Source organism: Tursiops truncatus, chromosome 5 (assembly GCF_011762595.2).
Source record: "Tursiops truncatus isolate mTurTru1 chromosome 5, mTurTru1.mat.Y, whole genome shotgun sequence".
NCBI lineage: Eukaryota > Metazoa > Chordata > Mammalia > Artiodactyla > Delphinidae > Tursiops > Tursiops truncatus.
The window spans coordinates 90454476-90467429 of NC_047038.1; the positions used below are offsets into that span (position 1 = coordinate 90454476).

Below are 12954 nucleotides of genomic sequence, written 5' to 3' on the forward strand. Positions count from 1 at the left end.
CAAACATTTGCTGAACCGGGTCGAAACTCGGGTCTCGCGCCCTGACTGTCCAGCAGAGGCCGCCCTGGGCCGCGACTCCCGGGACACGAGGGCTGGGAGAGGAAAGGCCAGGGGTGGCCTTGTCATCTCCGCGGGACCCGGGTGGGAGGGGTTTGGCGGCAGCAGTCGCGGCGGCGGAGGCGGCCCGGGCGGCTGGGATGGAGCAGAAGCGCGCCGGGCGCCGGAGTACAAGCAGCTGACGGAGCCGCGCGGCGCTCGCCTAGCTTCCCCTACCGCCGCCCGGTCGCCCGGCTCCCACCGCAGCCAGCGGACAGAGGAGGAGCTGCCCGCGCTCTGGGCGCTCGGTCAGTCCCGGCAAACTCTCCCGCTGCCCGCGCCGGGTGCGGCACCAAGCACCAGGGTACCATGGTCTACAAGACTCTCTTCGCTCTCTGCATCTTCACGGCAGGTATTTTGGGGCGCCAATCTGGCGGAGGGCTGGCCCGGCGACTAGCGCTGGGGGCGGGGGCTGAACCGGGGAGACCGGGAAATAAGTCGCCGCGCGCTGGGGGCCGGAGTGGTGCGAGCCTCCAGCGTTTCGCAGAGCTGCGTGCGCACTTGGATTTAGAGCGATGTGCGTTTTTGGAGAACCTGGGCCGAGCCAGACCGAGGGGATGACAGGGTTCTTCCGGCCGCAGCCCGCGCCCGCACAAACTCCGGGCTTTGTGAAACAGGTGGCTGCACGATGCGTTTGAAACCCGGGCTGGCGACACTGACTGAAACTAGAGGCTTCTCGGGTGTCCGAGCACACCCTGCCAGAGTTGGGCACCAGACCTCTTGACGCGGTTGGACTCAGGGAGGGATAAGAAGGAGAAGCAGGAGGGATCGCATCTGGGAAAGCTTTAAGCCGTGGCCGCGCACCCGGCGGGGCTGGTTTGCGTTCCCCGAGATTTGGTGGTCTCTCATCTCCGGCGACCCTTCCTAGTTACGCGTGGGGGTGATGCGGCCTTAACAGTCTCAGGGCAGCTGCTCCGACCCGGCTCGAGCTCGTGATCACCCCTGGGGATTTGCAATTCTACCCTATGGCCTGGAAACTCCCCCAAAATATGTGCCCTGGCAGAAACTGTTAACTTGGCTAAAACTAGCATCCTCCCCGTTCCACCCACTCCTCCTACACACACTCACCCTCCGGACGGCTTCCCCACGCGCGCATCGCTGGCCTCAGGACCACGGATGGCAGCGGCCTCCAAGCAGGGCCTGGGGAGAGAGGAGCCGGAGGACTGAGCTCGGCTTGGTGGGCGTAGAGGAGAGATTCAGAACAGCTCTTTAAGTCTGAGGGTGGGGTATCTAGTTTTTCCAGAAAATGTAGGCAGACAAGGGACAACTGACTACGGATGAGGCACTGGTGGAAAAAGCAGCCCGAGTGCGGGGACACAGGCGTGTTTAGATAAGAATGTTCCAAAGCCACATACACAAGCCGTTTGACTCATGCTTGTAGTCCGTGTGTGTATTTTTTTGCCTCCTGAATTGCTTGGGTTCCTGTAATTGTGGACACAAGTCGTTACAATCCCTTGAAAAGAAGCTAGGGGTTTCCAGGCAGCTCACAACGGATAATGCAGTTTTGAGGAAAAGTTTCCCAACTTGAGGCTAGAGCGGGTCTTTTTCCTCTACTTGCCGAACGCCTGAGAAAGCTCCCTTTTCTCTCTGGTGTCTGCAAGGTTTGGAGGCACGTCCACAGAGGGTTCCCGGTCTCCTGCCGCTTTGGTTGCACAGCCTTGGGCCAGGCTGGTAGCGCCTGTATCCCCAAGTGTGACAGCCGACTCCCTAGCCCCGGGATTGCCAAGAGACGTTTACGAAATGACAGGAAAGGTGCCTTCCTTTCTCCTCTCTAGAAATCCTTTCATGAGGCTGGAGGCTGAGAAAACCTTCAGTGAGCCAGTAGAGCTGGTAGGTAGGTTTGTTGGCTAATTTTATTTAGTGGCTTTTCTTTAATTTTTATTTTTTTAACAACTCTGGCAGTTGGCAACGCCGGGAGTAACCCTACTAAGGCAGTGTATTGTGGGGGTTTTTCCTCCCTAAGGAGCTCAAGATATATATACATATTTTTAAATTTATTATTTTTTTTCTTGGCCAGTTTTAGAGTTTAGCCTTGCTATTGCTGCGGCAAGAACCTTGACCTTGTTCACGGCCCAGACTGAGGAGGCTGGTAGCTGGGGACCCACTGCGCAGCCTCACTCATCCCTGCACACGTGTGTCGAAGCCAGAACAAAGAAGATCACAGCCTCCCAGTTCTGGGGTTCCCCTGACCCCGGAAGACATAGTTATGTTTCTGAGTACATCTCCCTGAGTGATGAAGCGTCCTTTCCTCTGAGTTCGTGCCTCTGAAGGAATCTCTTCGGGGGTCAGTGTGTTGTTAGAGCTACTTGCAATAAGTTATCAGGAAAATAATATAAAAAGAGGCATAAATACCGAACAAGGTTGTTTACATCCCAGAGTAAGGTGTTTTGAGAAACTAAAATAAAACTTTTCTAGAAAAAGTAGTAAAGGAGAGAGGGACAAGGGTTCTTGAAATGAAAGTGGCAAAGCTCTAGATAGCTTCATCAGGCAGTTGCTTTCCCCCCACCCCATCTTTAGAGAATTCAGGAAATTTTCCATAAAACTCTTGAGGTGATACTTTCTTGAGCCAGGAATGGGGCTTAGATCTACTCAATACATATACATAGTGTTTTGTCCAGCCTGTATAATGGACACTTGTAAATACCTGTGCCTTGTGAACAACACAGCAAAAGTAGATCTCTACACTTATTCACTTGTATTTTAAAAAGAAGGAAGAGAGAAACCTTGGGCTGTCTTCAGTTCTCTCAGAGTTGATTGGGGTAGAAAACTAGCATGGCTATTTTACAAACCGTTCCCAAACACCTCTAAGGTCAGTACTCTAGGCATACAGGAGTACTGCCTCTAAATTACAAGCCAGAACCTCCGAGGGCAGGCAGCAGAACCAAGAATGGAGGGAGGATGGCAGGCCACAGGAAGCTTCCATCTTCATCCCTCTCCCTCTCCTCTCTGGATTCAGTTCTTTCATTCCCACCACCGTCGTTGCTGCTCTCCAGTGCTCTATGGCTCACTCAGTATGTTAAAAAATTCCCTCCCTGAGACATCTGAGGTATATTGGAACTTCCCAGAGTCCTTTTCCAAATGTTCAAGGAGTTCAAGGGGAAACAAGCATAGGTAAGAGAGGCAAAAATCCCTTGACCCAGTTTTTCCTGCCTTAGGTTCTGCCCTGTCTGCCCCACCCCAGGGAGAATACTGCAGTCTGCCCCATTACCCAAGCTGACTGATTGGCCCCTTGGTGATCAAGACCAGCAGAGCTAGATTCCAGTCTGCCACCCAGCTAGAGAGCCTGTTTGTGTCCCAGGCCTGTCAGCTATAGCTCTTCTCCAAGTGACTAACATCTCGAACGTCCTTATCCTCAAAGGAAGACCCCACCCTACCCATTTATGGCTCTCTTCTCAGTATAGGTCCTCATATAAAGCAGGGCTTTATCATAAGCATATTAAAGCCATATCGTAAACCTTATCGTAAACTTGTTAAAAATAAACCCCAAAATGCACACACATTTATGGGAACGGCAAGGTTGCCTGTGGTTGGTTGCGAGTGGAGGTGAAGGGTGGCTTGCATCCCTTTAGCCTGGTTACCTCCTATTCCCCTGAAGTCTGTGTCACAGAGTGACTCCTCCTTCGCTGTGAAACCTACCTGAGAAGGTGGAAGTTCTCCATTATTATGGGATAGATTTACTGAGACAGTGTTGCCAAGTGGTGAAGCACGGCTGCAGATTCTGCAGCTAGATTGCCTCAGTACAAAGCCAAGTTTTACTACTTACTAATTGTATCATTTAGGGCACGTAATCTAACCTCTCAAGTTTTCTTATCTACAAAAATGGGGAAATAAAACTTCATCAGACTGTTAAAAGTGGTAAATAACTGAATATACCTATAATGCCTGGGACATAGTAAGCGCTCAATAACCATTAGCAATTGTTGTTGCTATTATTCTTATTAATAAAGTTGACTGTTTGGCACCAGTTAGGTCGTCCTGTCCAAAGTGTACGTGTCTGTGCTTGGACTATGTAAATTGAAGATTTAAGCTAATATTCCAGCACAATGCCAGCTGTTCGGGCAAACCCTCATGTGCAAATTAAGAAAAGATTCAGCTGAGCCTACTAAATGCCTAATTTGAAAAGGTTAATAACGTGCCAGCTCAAATTTAGCACAACAGTCCAAAAAACGCTCAGTAACAAACAGAAGTTGAGTCTCACGGAAGATGCTATTTCTTCCACAAAGTCTTTTGCAGACTGGTGTGTTTCAAAAGCCCAACTCAGCTAAATCTTAAGGTCAGGTTCCCAGAGCCACAAATTTTGGATAATTCAGATCAAACAACTTAGGAAAAGGCATTTCATGGCGTATGAATGATCCAGAATGGCTCTCTCCAGAATCCAAAAACATCAATAATGGCCGGATCTCTAATTTAACTTGATCATTTGGGCCTGGTCTAGTGGTGCTTTCATCGTGCTTGTGCTTTTATAAGAAAAATATTGGCCAAATATTGACACCGTTGGAGCAGATTTTCTTAAACTACAATTTTTTTGGGGGGACAGGGGTGGGGCTGGGGGGTACAGCATCCACTGGAAACAACGAAGAGGGACATTTAAACAATATTTTCAAAGTGTATTGACTGTTTTAACACCCAATGAAAGGAATCCTGCTCTAACATGCACGATGGTTTTCTCCCTTTTAGAAGTTACTGAAATTGGATACGTTAGTTTAGGAATCAAATAGAGTCATCCCTAAGTATCCAGAACCTGGCCCCCATACCAAAATCCTCAGATGCTCAAGGTTCTTATATAAAATGGTATAGTATTTGCATATAACCTACGCACTTCCTCCTGTATACTCGAAATCATCTCTAGGTTGCTTATAATACCTAACGCAATGTAAATGCCGTGTAAATAGTTACCAGCATGCAACAAGTTCAAGTTTTGCTTTTTGGATTCAGGAATTTTTTTTCCTAGTAGTTTCAGCCCAAGGTTGATGCAGATCCCACAGATACAGAGAGATGGCTGTCTTTGCTTTGCTAGCAAGGTATTGAATAAAACAGTTGCCTAGGAAAAATTAATGTTTCATTTAGAAGACAGCAGTGGTTATGAAAAGAGGTAGGCAAATAGTGGGTACCTGCCTTATGCAACGATTGCTTTTTAGTTGGAAATGCAGGGCTAATAGGTTATCATCCAGTTAATGTGCAAGTAGGGTTACTATAAACTAAGACAGATTTGTGTATGTAGTTCATGGCATGACATTTCGTAGTCATAGCTTAAATTATTTAAAGGACGGGGATTGATGTAACGTCAGATTTTCTGAGGTGTGGATCTTTAAATGGTCTTCATGATCCTTTACAGCAGCATAGCCCATTTCTTTTACCTGTTTTAATATCGTTTATAAACCTTGAGACTTCTGCCATTTTATACGTAATAGAAACCATTACAACAAAATAGGCGATTATATAATTGTTGTCATCTGTGTTTTTCATTGGTGCAAGGTGGCATAATGTCAATTGAAAATAAGCTGTTTTAATTGTCCTTTGGCTAGTGTTGCCAGATTTAGCAATTAAAAATATAGGTTGCCCAGTCCAATTTGAATTTCAAATAAATAGTGAATTCTAAGTCTATCCCACATAGTACTTGGGACACACTTAAGCTAAATAACTCTTCGTTGTTTATCTTGAATTCAAATGTAACTGATCATCGTGTATTCTAGCAACTCTCCCTTTGGCCTTCCATGTGTGGTTCATCAGTGCAATGGCTTTGACATAGGATTGGCTTTATTTTGAACCCTGCCCCACCCGGCTTTAGCCATCCCACTCCATTTCATTCATTCATCACAATCTGATCATGGGAAGATGACTCGGAGATTTCAAAGCAGCTCTGTCTCTCTGAGAGCAACTTACAACGTTAGGATTCAGAGGCAGCTCTCCAATGGAACATTTTGAATCGGATTGCATATCCATTTACTGTGCACTGTTGTGGTTTTCTGAACAATCGGTGGGATTTCTGTAGCCTCCCTGAGGCTACATTACTTTACCCTTTTGTGACCTTTTCTTAAAAAAAAAAAAAACAGTATACTATTTGAAATGGTAACAGTGTTCTTGCATAGGAGCTGGAACTAAGAGCCTTCCAGAATCCAGCAGGCAGCTGATTAAAAAAGAAAGTTAATAGAACAGCTTTGGATTTCAATGCTGTCTTCTGTGCCAGGATCTTAACACATCTCACAATTATTATATAAGGTTTGCATAATTCCTGCAGAATAGGTCTATAGGTATCACTTGGAATCTGTGGCTATATGGGGCCTGAAGCAGCATATTAGACAGAATTTCAAGGCAGATTGGGGGAAAAAAATCCTTCCAGCAATTAGACCGTGGTGGAAATTTGCACCTTTATACTTAAGGCCAAATCTGTGACTAGGTAATTGTTAAGTGGAAAAAAAATTGTGGAAAGTTACCAGGTGTGATATTTAGAAAACATGTCTATTCAATACAAAATAAGATGCATGATAGAATACGGCTTTGATGATAATATCTTCCAGTTACAGTCCAGCTTCTGACACCTGATTTTCTTTTCCCTGAAGGAGGAAATAAGGGCACAGAAACTTTAGGGCAGGTGTTGCACATGAGAAGAATTGGAGGAGAGAAGGTATAATTCATTTTTCATTTTTTTTGGCCATGGTTGTAAACTTAAAGCTATCATTCAAGCTTCTCACTGGATAGAACATATTATAGTTCCCTGTATGGGGTTATTAAAATATATGTTACCTTTAAAATGATGATATTCTTGCCAGCTTGTGTAGTCCAGAAGCATAACCTCATTCCTGAGAGAGTTTTTTCAGCCACTGTTTTATCCATGATGGGTTGTTACTGGGGTTGTCTGCCCCTTATAAAATCTTTTCATTTTCCATTGGAAAAGCTTTTGTGATCCACAGATAGACGACAGGCAGCTACCATTATACTGGCGTTGAACAGTTATTTCATTGTTAAACCTTCCACACTATATGATTCTTGCTTTGTACTGTCATTTAGATTCTTTAGGAAGAACAGTAATAATTATTGTAAAGATAAAAGGGTGTCCTCTTTATTCACCATGCAAAAGCTATATGTGTTTAGGGAAATGTTTAGGACTCTGGTCATTCTATTGAGCTAAGGTAATGTGTCACATTAGGAGAGGACTCAGTACATCTGAGAATTACACGAGGGAGTCTCAAAGCCCATTTGTCCATGAGAGGCTCCTAGAGAAATCTGGTGGACTTGAACCACCTCTTTGTTGGTTTGGGAAAAGAGGCAAGTTATTGGTGGATCACACACTCGGCTGGTCATGTAAATTCTCGCTGTTGATGGGTCAACATCAAGCTGAATACGGCCGTCACCCAACCAAAGGGAACTCGGCCTGTTTGGTCTTAAAAATTACAATGTTGTCAGAGATGGCGTTCCAGAGGAGAGAGCCGTGGAATTGTCCTTTTTGAAGAACTGTTCAGACAGGTCTGAGCATGAGAAAGAATGATCAGTTTTTGAGGATAAGTGATCATTCATCGTTTACCTTCTAGGAAATGTAGGAGGGGAAGGAAGTGTGATATCACATTCCATGTGGAAACTGGATAAGAAATGGACAGAGGGCAGGGGCCATGGCTGTTTCAGAATTTCTGCGTAGGATACGTGGAAGAGGCTGGGAGTGGTCTGTTGCATGAGGTGGAGAGAATGTCAGGTGGCTGAATGAGGGGGAAGTGATTGTTGAAATTACTGGGGGCTACTGAAGACCAAACCACCTCCTTGATGCTGCTACTGGGAATGGAAAATTCATCCAAGTTTCATTTTTAGGTGAAGGAGATAAGAGATTCCTCCTCAAGTGTGTATGCACATCCACCCTCTTTTAGTACACCTTTCTAGTTTTGTGAAAGGTTGCAAATTGAGCCTTTCAGAGGAAACGGATGTGACAGCCCTTAATGGCAGGTAATTCAGGTACCCTCAGCATTGTGAAAGGGGCAGAAGAATAAGAAAATGTCCTGAAGTGTCAAGAGGAATTCAGCTGCGTGGTTTGGTTGCATGAAGGAGGGCTGAGTGACCTGGGGTTGCCCGCTTCCGGGCTGGCCTCCTAGACTGCTCTTCACGAAGAGTCCTGTTTTGAGCAGATTCCCCATTCAATGCTTATTTGGAGAAAACACAACCCTGGTATTTACCCGACGAGGATGGGATTTGTGTTACTTTCTCTGAGAGGCTACATGGTATGGTGGAAGAGGCTTTGGAGGAAGACAGGCTGGTGTGATGCCAACTCTGGGGTCTCGGTCTCCTCCTCGTAGAGTTATGATAATACACATCAAGTGCCATGTGAGTAAACATTCAACAAAAGTTTATTAAACAATGCATAGAAGGTTTTATTTTACTTCATTGGCACATCCGCCTCACACTCCTAGAATATAAGATGCATGAGAATTCTAGCTGTTTTGTCCCAACTGTGTCCCCAGCATGGAGAACAGAGCAAGACATGTAATGAGTGCCTAGCAAATATGTGTTATATTAATTTTTTAATAAATTTATTTATTTACTTATTTGGTTGTGTCGGGTCTTAGTTGCGGCCTGCAGGATCTTCACTGTGGCATGTGGGATCTTAGTTCCCCAGCCAGGGATCAAACCCGTGTCCCCTTCATTGGAAGGCAGATTCTTAACCACTGGACCACCAGGGAAGTCCCTGTTAAATTAATTTTTAATGGAGAATCTTCATGTGTTGTCTAAGGCTCTGGAGATACAGCAATGAACAAAATAGAAGTCTGCCCTCAGGGGACTTATGTTCTTTGAAGGCGATTGACTTAGTCAGAAGAAAATCAGTAGCTGACCATCTCATCTCACAGTCATCTTAAACGCAGCACGTCCAAATATGAACTCTTGGACTTTTCTCCCAGAACAGTCCCCAGCAGAAGCCTTCCCATCCCAATTAATGGCAACTCCAAGTTGCTTAGGCTGAAAGTCGTGAGTCATGTTTGAGTCTCTTTTTCTCTCAACACCCCTCATCCAATGCTTCAAGAAAATCTGTTCGCCCTGCCTTTAAAATACATAAAGTCAGACACTTTCCGCCACCTCCATTGCTGTCTGTGGTGTGAGCCCCACTCCTCTTTCTCCCGGAATCCTGCAGGGGCCTCCTCTCGGGCCTCTCAGCTTTTACCCTTTCCCTCCTAAGGTCTAGTCTCTACAGAGCAGCTGTCGATCCAGTGGAAATGTATCAGATGATGACATTGCTCTGTTCACAGCTCTGCAATGGCTTTCTGTTGTGCTCAGAGTGAAATCTCAGCCCAAGTCCTTAAAGCAGCCATCCAGACCCACTTGAGCTGCCCCCCCCCTTCATCTTGGACCAGGGCTTCTACCTCTCCTCTGCTCCCCTGGCACCAGCCACACTGGTTTCCTTATTGCACGCCATGGCTGGTTCCTCTCTCTGGAACATGTTTTCTCTAAATATACATGTGGTTAATTCCCTCACCTTCCTAAAACCTTTACTCAGATGTCACCTTCTCAGTGAGACTTACCAACATTTTTATTTTATTTTTTGTCAGTTACTCTTTTATTTCCCCCACCCCTTGAAATTGTCAAGCATACTTTGAGGAGGTGTTTGATTACTGACTTCAGGCTCTTTGGCTGTAGCCTCCAGTCTGCCCTTCCCCTTCTGGTCTCTTTCTTTCCTGGCCGCTCTATGATTATTTCTGCATCATTAGATTTCCTTTCCTGTGTTCCCAAAGGATGAACATATTTACAGTCAGTCCTGGAAACCTGATCTTTATCCTGAATTTCTGCTCAAAAGCCACCAGAGAGATTAATCATGTGGACAATCTTACTTTATTAAGAAAATGTGTAATACATACTAAAAAATAGCAAGCCTTGCTTTGGTCAATTTCATCAATGCTTCTTAATCTGGACCTCATAGAACATGCATTTTTTGCTCTTTGATTTCTTGTATTCTCCTTGACCAGCATTTTTAAATTTGCAGTCTGTTCTGCCTGCCGACACCGTATTCCCATTGCCCCTCATCTGCCTCTTGCCTCTACTTTTTCCTTTAATGTCTCTCTTCCTTTATCCCTAGTCCCCCCCATCCTGGGACTTTTGTCTCTCTTGTTTGCTGTGGTATCCCCAGTGCTGTGTGGCACTAAGGGGGGTACTCAAAATATTTGTTGAACTGAAGGATTAAAATACATCTTTGAGGGCTGGCACAATGAAGACTTAATTTAAATTTCACCTTAGATCCCCCCAAAAGGAGACATTGGCAGACTTGCTTACTATCAAGTGCTTGTTGTCTAGTGTTTCCAAATAGCTGTTTTTCAAAAAGAGTCAGGCTTTTCGTTTTCATTGAGGGTTACAAAAGCTAAACTTGAAAATCAGCTTTTTTAAAGCTATGCACATATAAAACACTTCTTTTACAAATGTAAGCCTTCTTTTTTACCATGGCTATCACTTGAAAATAGCTGAAACTTCTGATACTCTCTGGCCAATTAAGAAAATGTCACCTTTGAGCTCTGCTAGAGAAGATAAAGGTACTTCTACTATTTGAACATTTTTGAGAATTTTCTGAAGAGCTAAAAAGAGCCTGGTGGTGAAAGTGATTTAAGTCAAAGGGAGGCATGACTGCCAATGTCCCAGTAACGTCTGAGGATGTTAAGTCAATTCAGATGCTGAGTATTGAGGGTGTAAGTTAGTCACAAATAAGCTGAAGGACGGAATAGGAGATTTCCTGGCCTTACAGACTCTTTCTGTCTTCATTGGTGATTCTGAAATATGAATTGTGTTTTAGTCCAAGCGATAGATAGAAGTGATGGGAAGTCCTGACTAAAATCAGACCTGTATCCTGTATGCCCTTGTTCCCCACCCTGCAGGGCTGACACCCCTTGGCGTGGCTGGTGTTAAAGTCACCCAGGCTGGCATATCCCCCAGCTTCATCACCCAACAAAGACTCATGTTACTTTCTGCCTTAAATAAAAACATCTACTCATTTAGCAGATGCCAAAAAGAACATGATCTTGAAAAAGAACAACATGCCGGTCTTGAAGCCTAAGGGATAATAGTAAAATTTAAGATGATATCAACTTGAAGAGCAACCTATAAACCAACCAAAGAAGGGAAAAGATGATTCTTTATATGAAAAACATGCTCCTTGCTTGTTCAGTGAGGTCACTTGTCCATTCTTGAGGTGGGAAGACGCTCCACCATCTTGAAGAGCAGGATGGACCGTGAACAGAGGAGGGGCAAGGATGCGAGGCCGACCCTTGTGCGGCAGAACCGACCGGAAACTGTGTCTGGGGTCGTGAGTGCCACTGGAAGGAAAAGGAACAGACATTGACAAGAGGAGGCTTTTGACACCCAAAATCTCAAAGCCAAGTGTGGCTGCTGAAAGAGCAAAAATTACTGCATCACTGAGGATGGGGTTTCAGTTTGGAGAGTTATAAGGCAGAGGGGAGATGGGGGTTTTGACATTCAGAAATTTACAGCCAAGTCTTTGTTTAAAAAAAGTTGAATGTCTGTAAGTGACAGTTGTCTCTCGTTTTATAACAGTTTTTCAAAGTTGCACTCAAGCACTGATTTGTTTTTCATTTTTTATTATGGAAACTGTAAAATACACAGAAATCGACAAGAATTTGTCAGACCCGATTAAGTCTTATTTGTTTGTCTTGGTTAAGAACTTTTTTTTTATAAGTTATCCATGTTATACATATTAATGTATCTATGTCAATCCCAAAAGAACTTTTAAAAAATATTAATAAATTGGGAGCAATGTAAATATGTAATTATAAAGTGCTAGTCAGATCATAGTGAACAGTTCCATGTTTATTCAACTGGGCAATATTCAATTGCTTAAAAGAACGAGGTGGCCCATTTACGTACTGACAGGTAGAAATGGTGACAATATATCAAACTACTATATTGCAACTTTATATTTCACAACATATCAAAAGAGCAAGCGAAGGAATAAAATGTACCTCATGATAAAATAGTTAAAACGTCATGTGTGTGCCTATGGAGAAAAGAGTTTAGAAGTTTACACTGGTTATTTCCGTCAAATGAGTTTTGGGTCAATGTCACGTTTTATGCTCATTTGTTTGGCCTGAAGTTTATTTTAATGTTTGTATTGCCTTCACAATTTAAAAAGTAACGTTGTAATCAGTATTTTAATCCCTCTTTATCAACAGTCAATGTGGCTCTAGTAACTGCTAGATGGCTACTACTGTCCTCAAAATCTTGATTCAAAAATCCTTCCGGGCTTCCCCGGTGGCGCGGTGGTTGAGAGTCCGTCTGCCGATGCAGGGGGACACGGGTTCGTGCCCCGGTCCGGGAAGATCCCACATGCCGCGGAGCGGCTGGGCCCGTGAGCCATGGCCGCTGAGCCTGCGCATCCGGAGGCTGTGCCCCGCAACGGGAGAGGCCACAACAGTGAGAGGCCCGCGTACCGCAAAAAAAAAAAAAAAAAACCTTCCAACAGAGTCCTCAAAAATAAGATCTTAGAAAAACAAATAACTTCAGAAAGGTTTACAGGATATCACTGACTTAATGGGCAAGGAAGGTTCTGGGAAGGGATTGACAACGTAATATTATATTTTCTAAGGCCAGAGTGCTGCATAAATCATTGATCAGGACAGCCATCTTGGAAAGTATTTTAAGAGGCTCTGAGCTAACTGATCAGTGTTTAAGGTACTTTGTTAGTTTTTAATATCTTCAGTGTTGGTCTCTTATGGAAGCAATTTTAAATTAAAACATCACTCTAAGATTTTCTAAAATGAAATTTGTCAACTTTGATGTCAAATAAGAAACACAGCCCTCAGAAGAATATACGATATATTTCCCTTTTGGCAACATTAAATCTGTTATATCATCTTTTCAATAAAATAATCAATAAAATGTGGT

At 44.2% G+C, this 12954-nt stretch overlaps 1 protein-coding gene and 2 long non-coding RNA genes across 4 annotated transcripts in view; 2 read left to right on the forward strand and 1 right to left on the reverse strand.

Annotated features, from left to right (window-relative positions):
* Positions 1-1276, reverse strand: part of LOC109549574 (uncharacterized) — a 33371-nt gene extending 32095 nt beyond the window's left edge. Inside the window, exon 1 of the long non-coding RNA XR_012332036.1 lies at positions 1165-1276. This is a non-coding gene — a long non-coding RNA (uncharacterized lncRNA). The remainder of the gene's footprint in view (positions 1-1164) is intronic.
* PARM1 (prostate androgen-regulated mucin-like protein 1) overlaps positions 148-12954 on the forward strand; it is a 100622-nt gene continuing 87815 nt past the window's right edge. The window contains exon 1 of the mRNA XM_033857138.2: positions 148-448. Within this exon, the coding sequence (XP_033713029.1) occupies positions 406-448 (43 nt within the window). The 5' untranslated portion in view covers positions 148-405. The remainder of the gene's footprint in view (positions 449-12954) is intronic.
* LOC141278797 (uncharacterized) lies at positions 1584-4060 on the forward strand. 2 transcript variants are annotated; one of them, XR_012332037.1, is made up of 2 exons: positions 1584-1930; positions 2114-4060. It is a non-coding gene; the product is annotated as an uncharacterized lncRNA (long non-coding RNA). The 2 variants fall into 2 exon arrangements; XR_012332038.1 differs by having other exon boundaries at positions 1584-1926.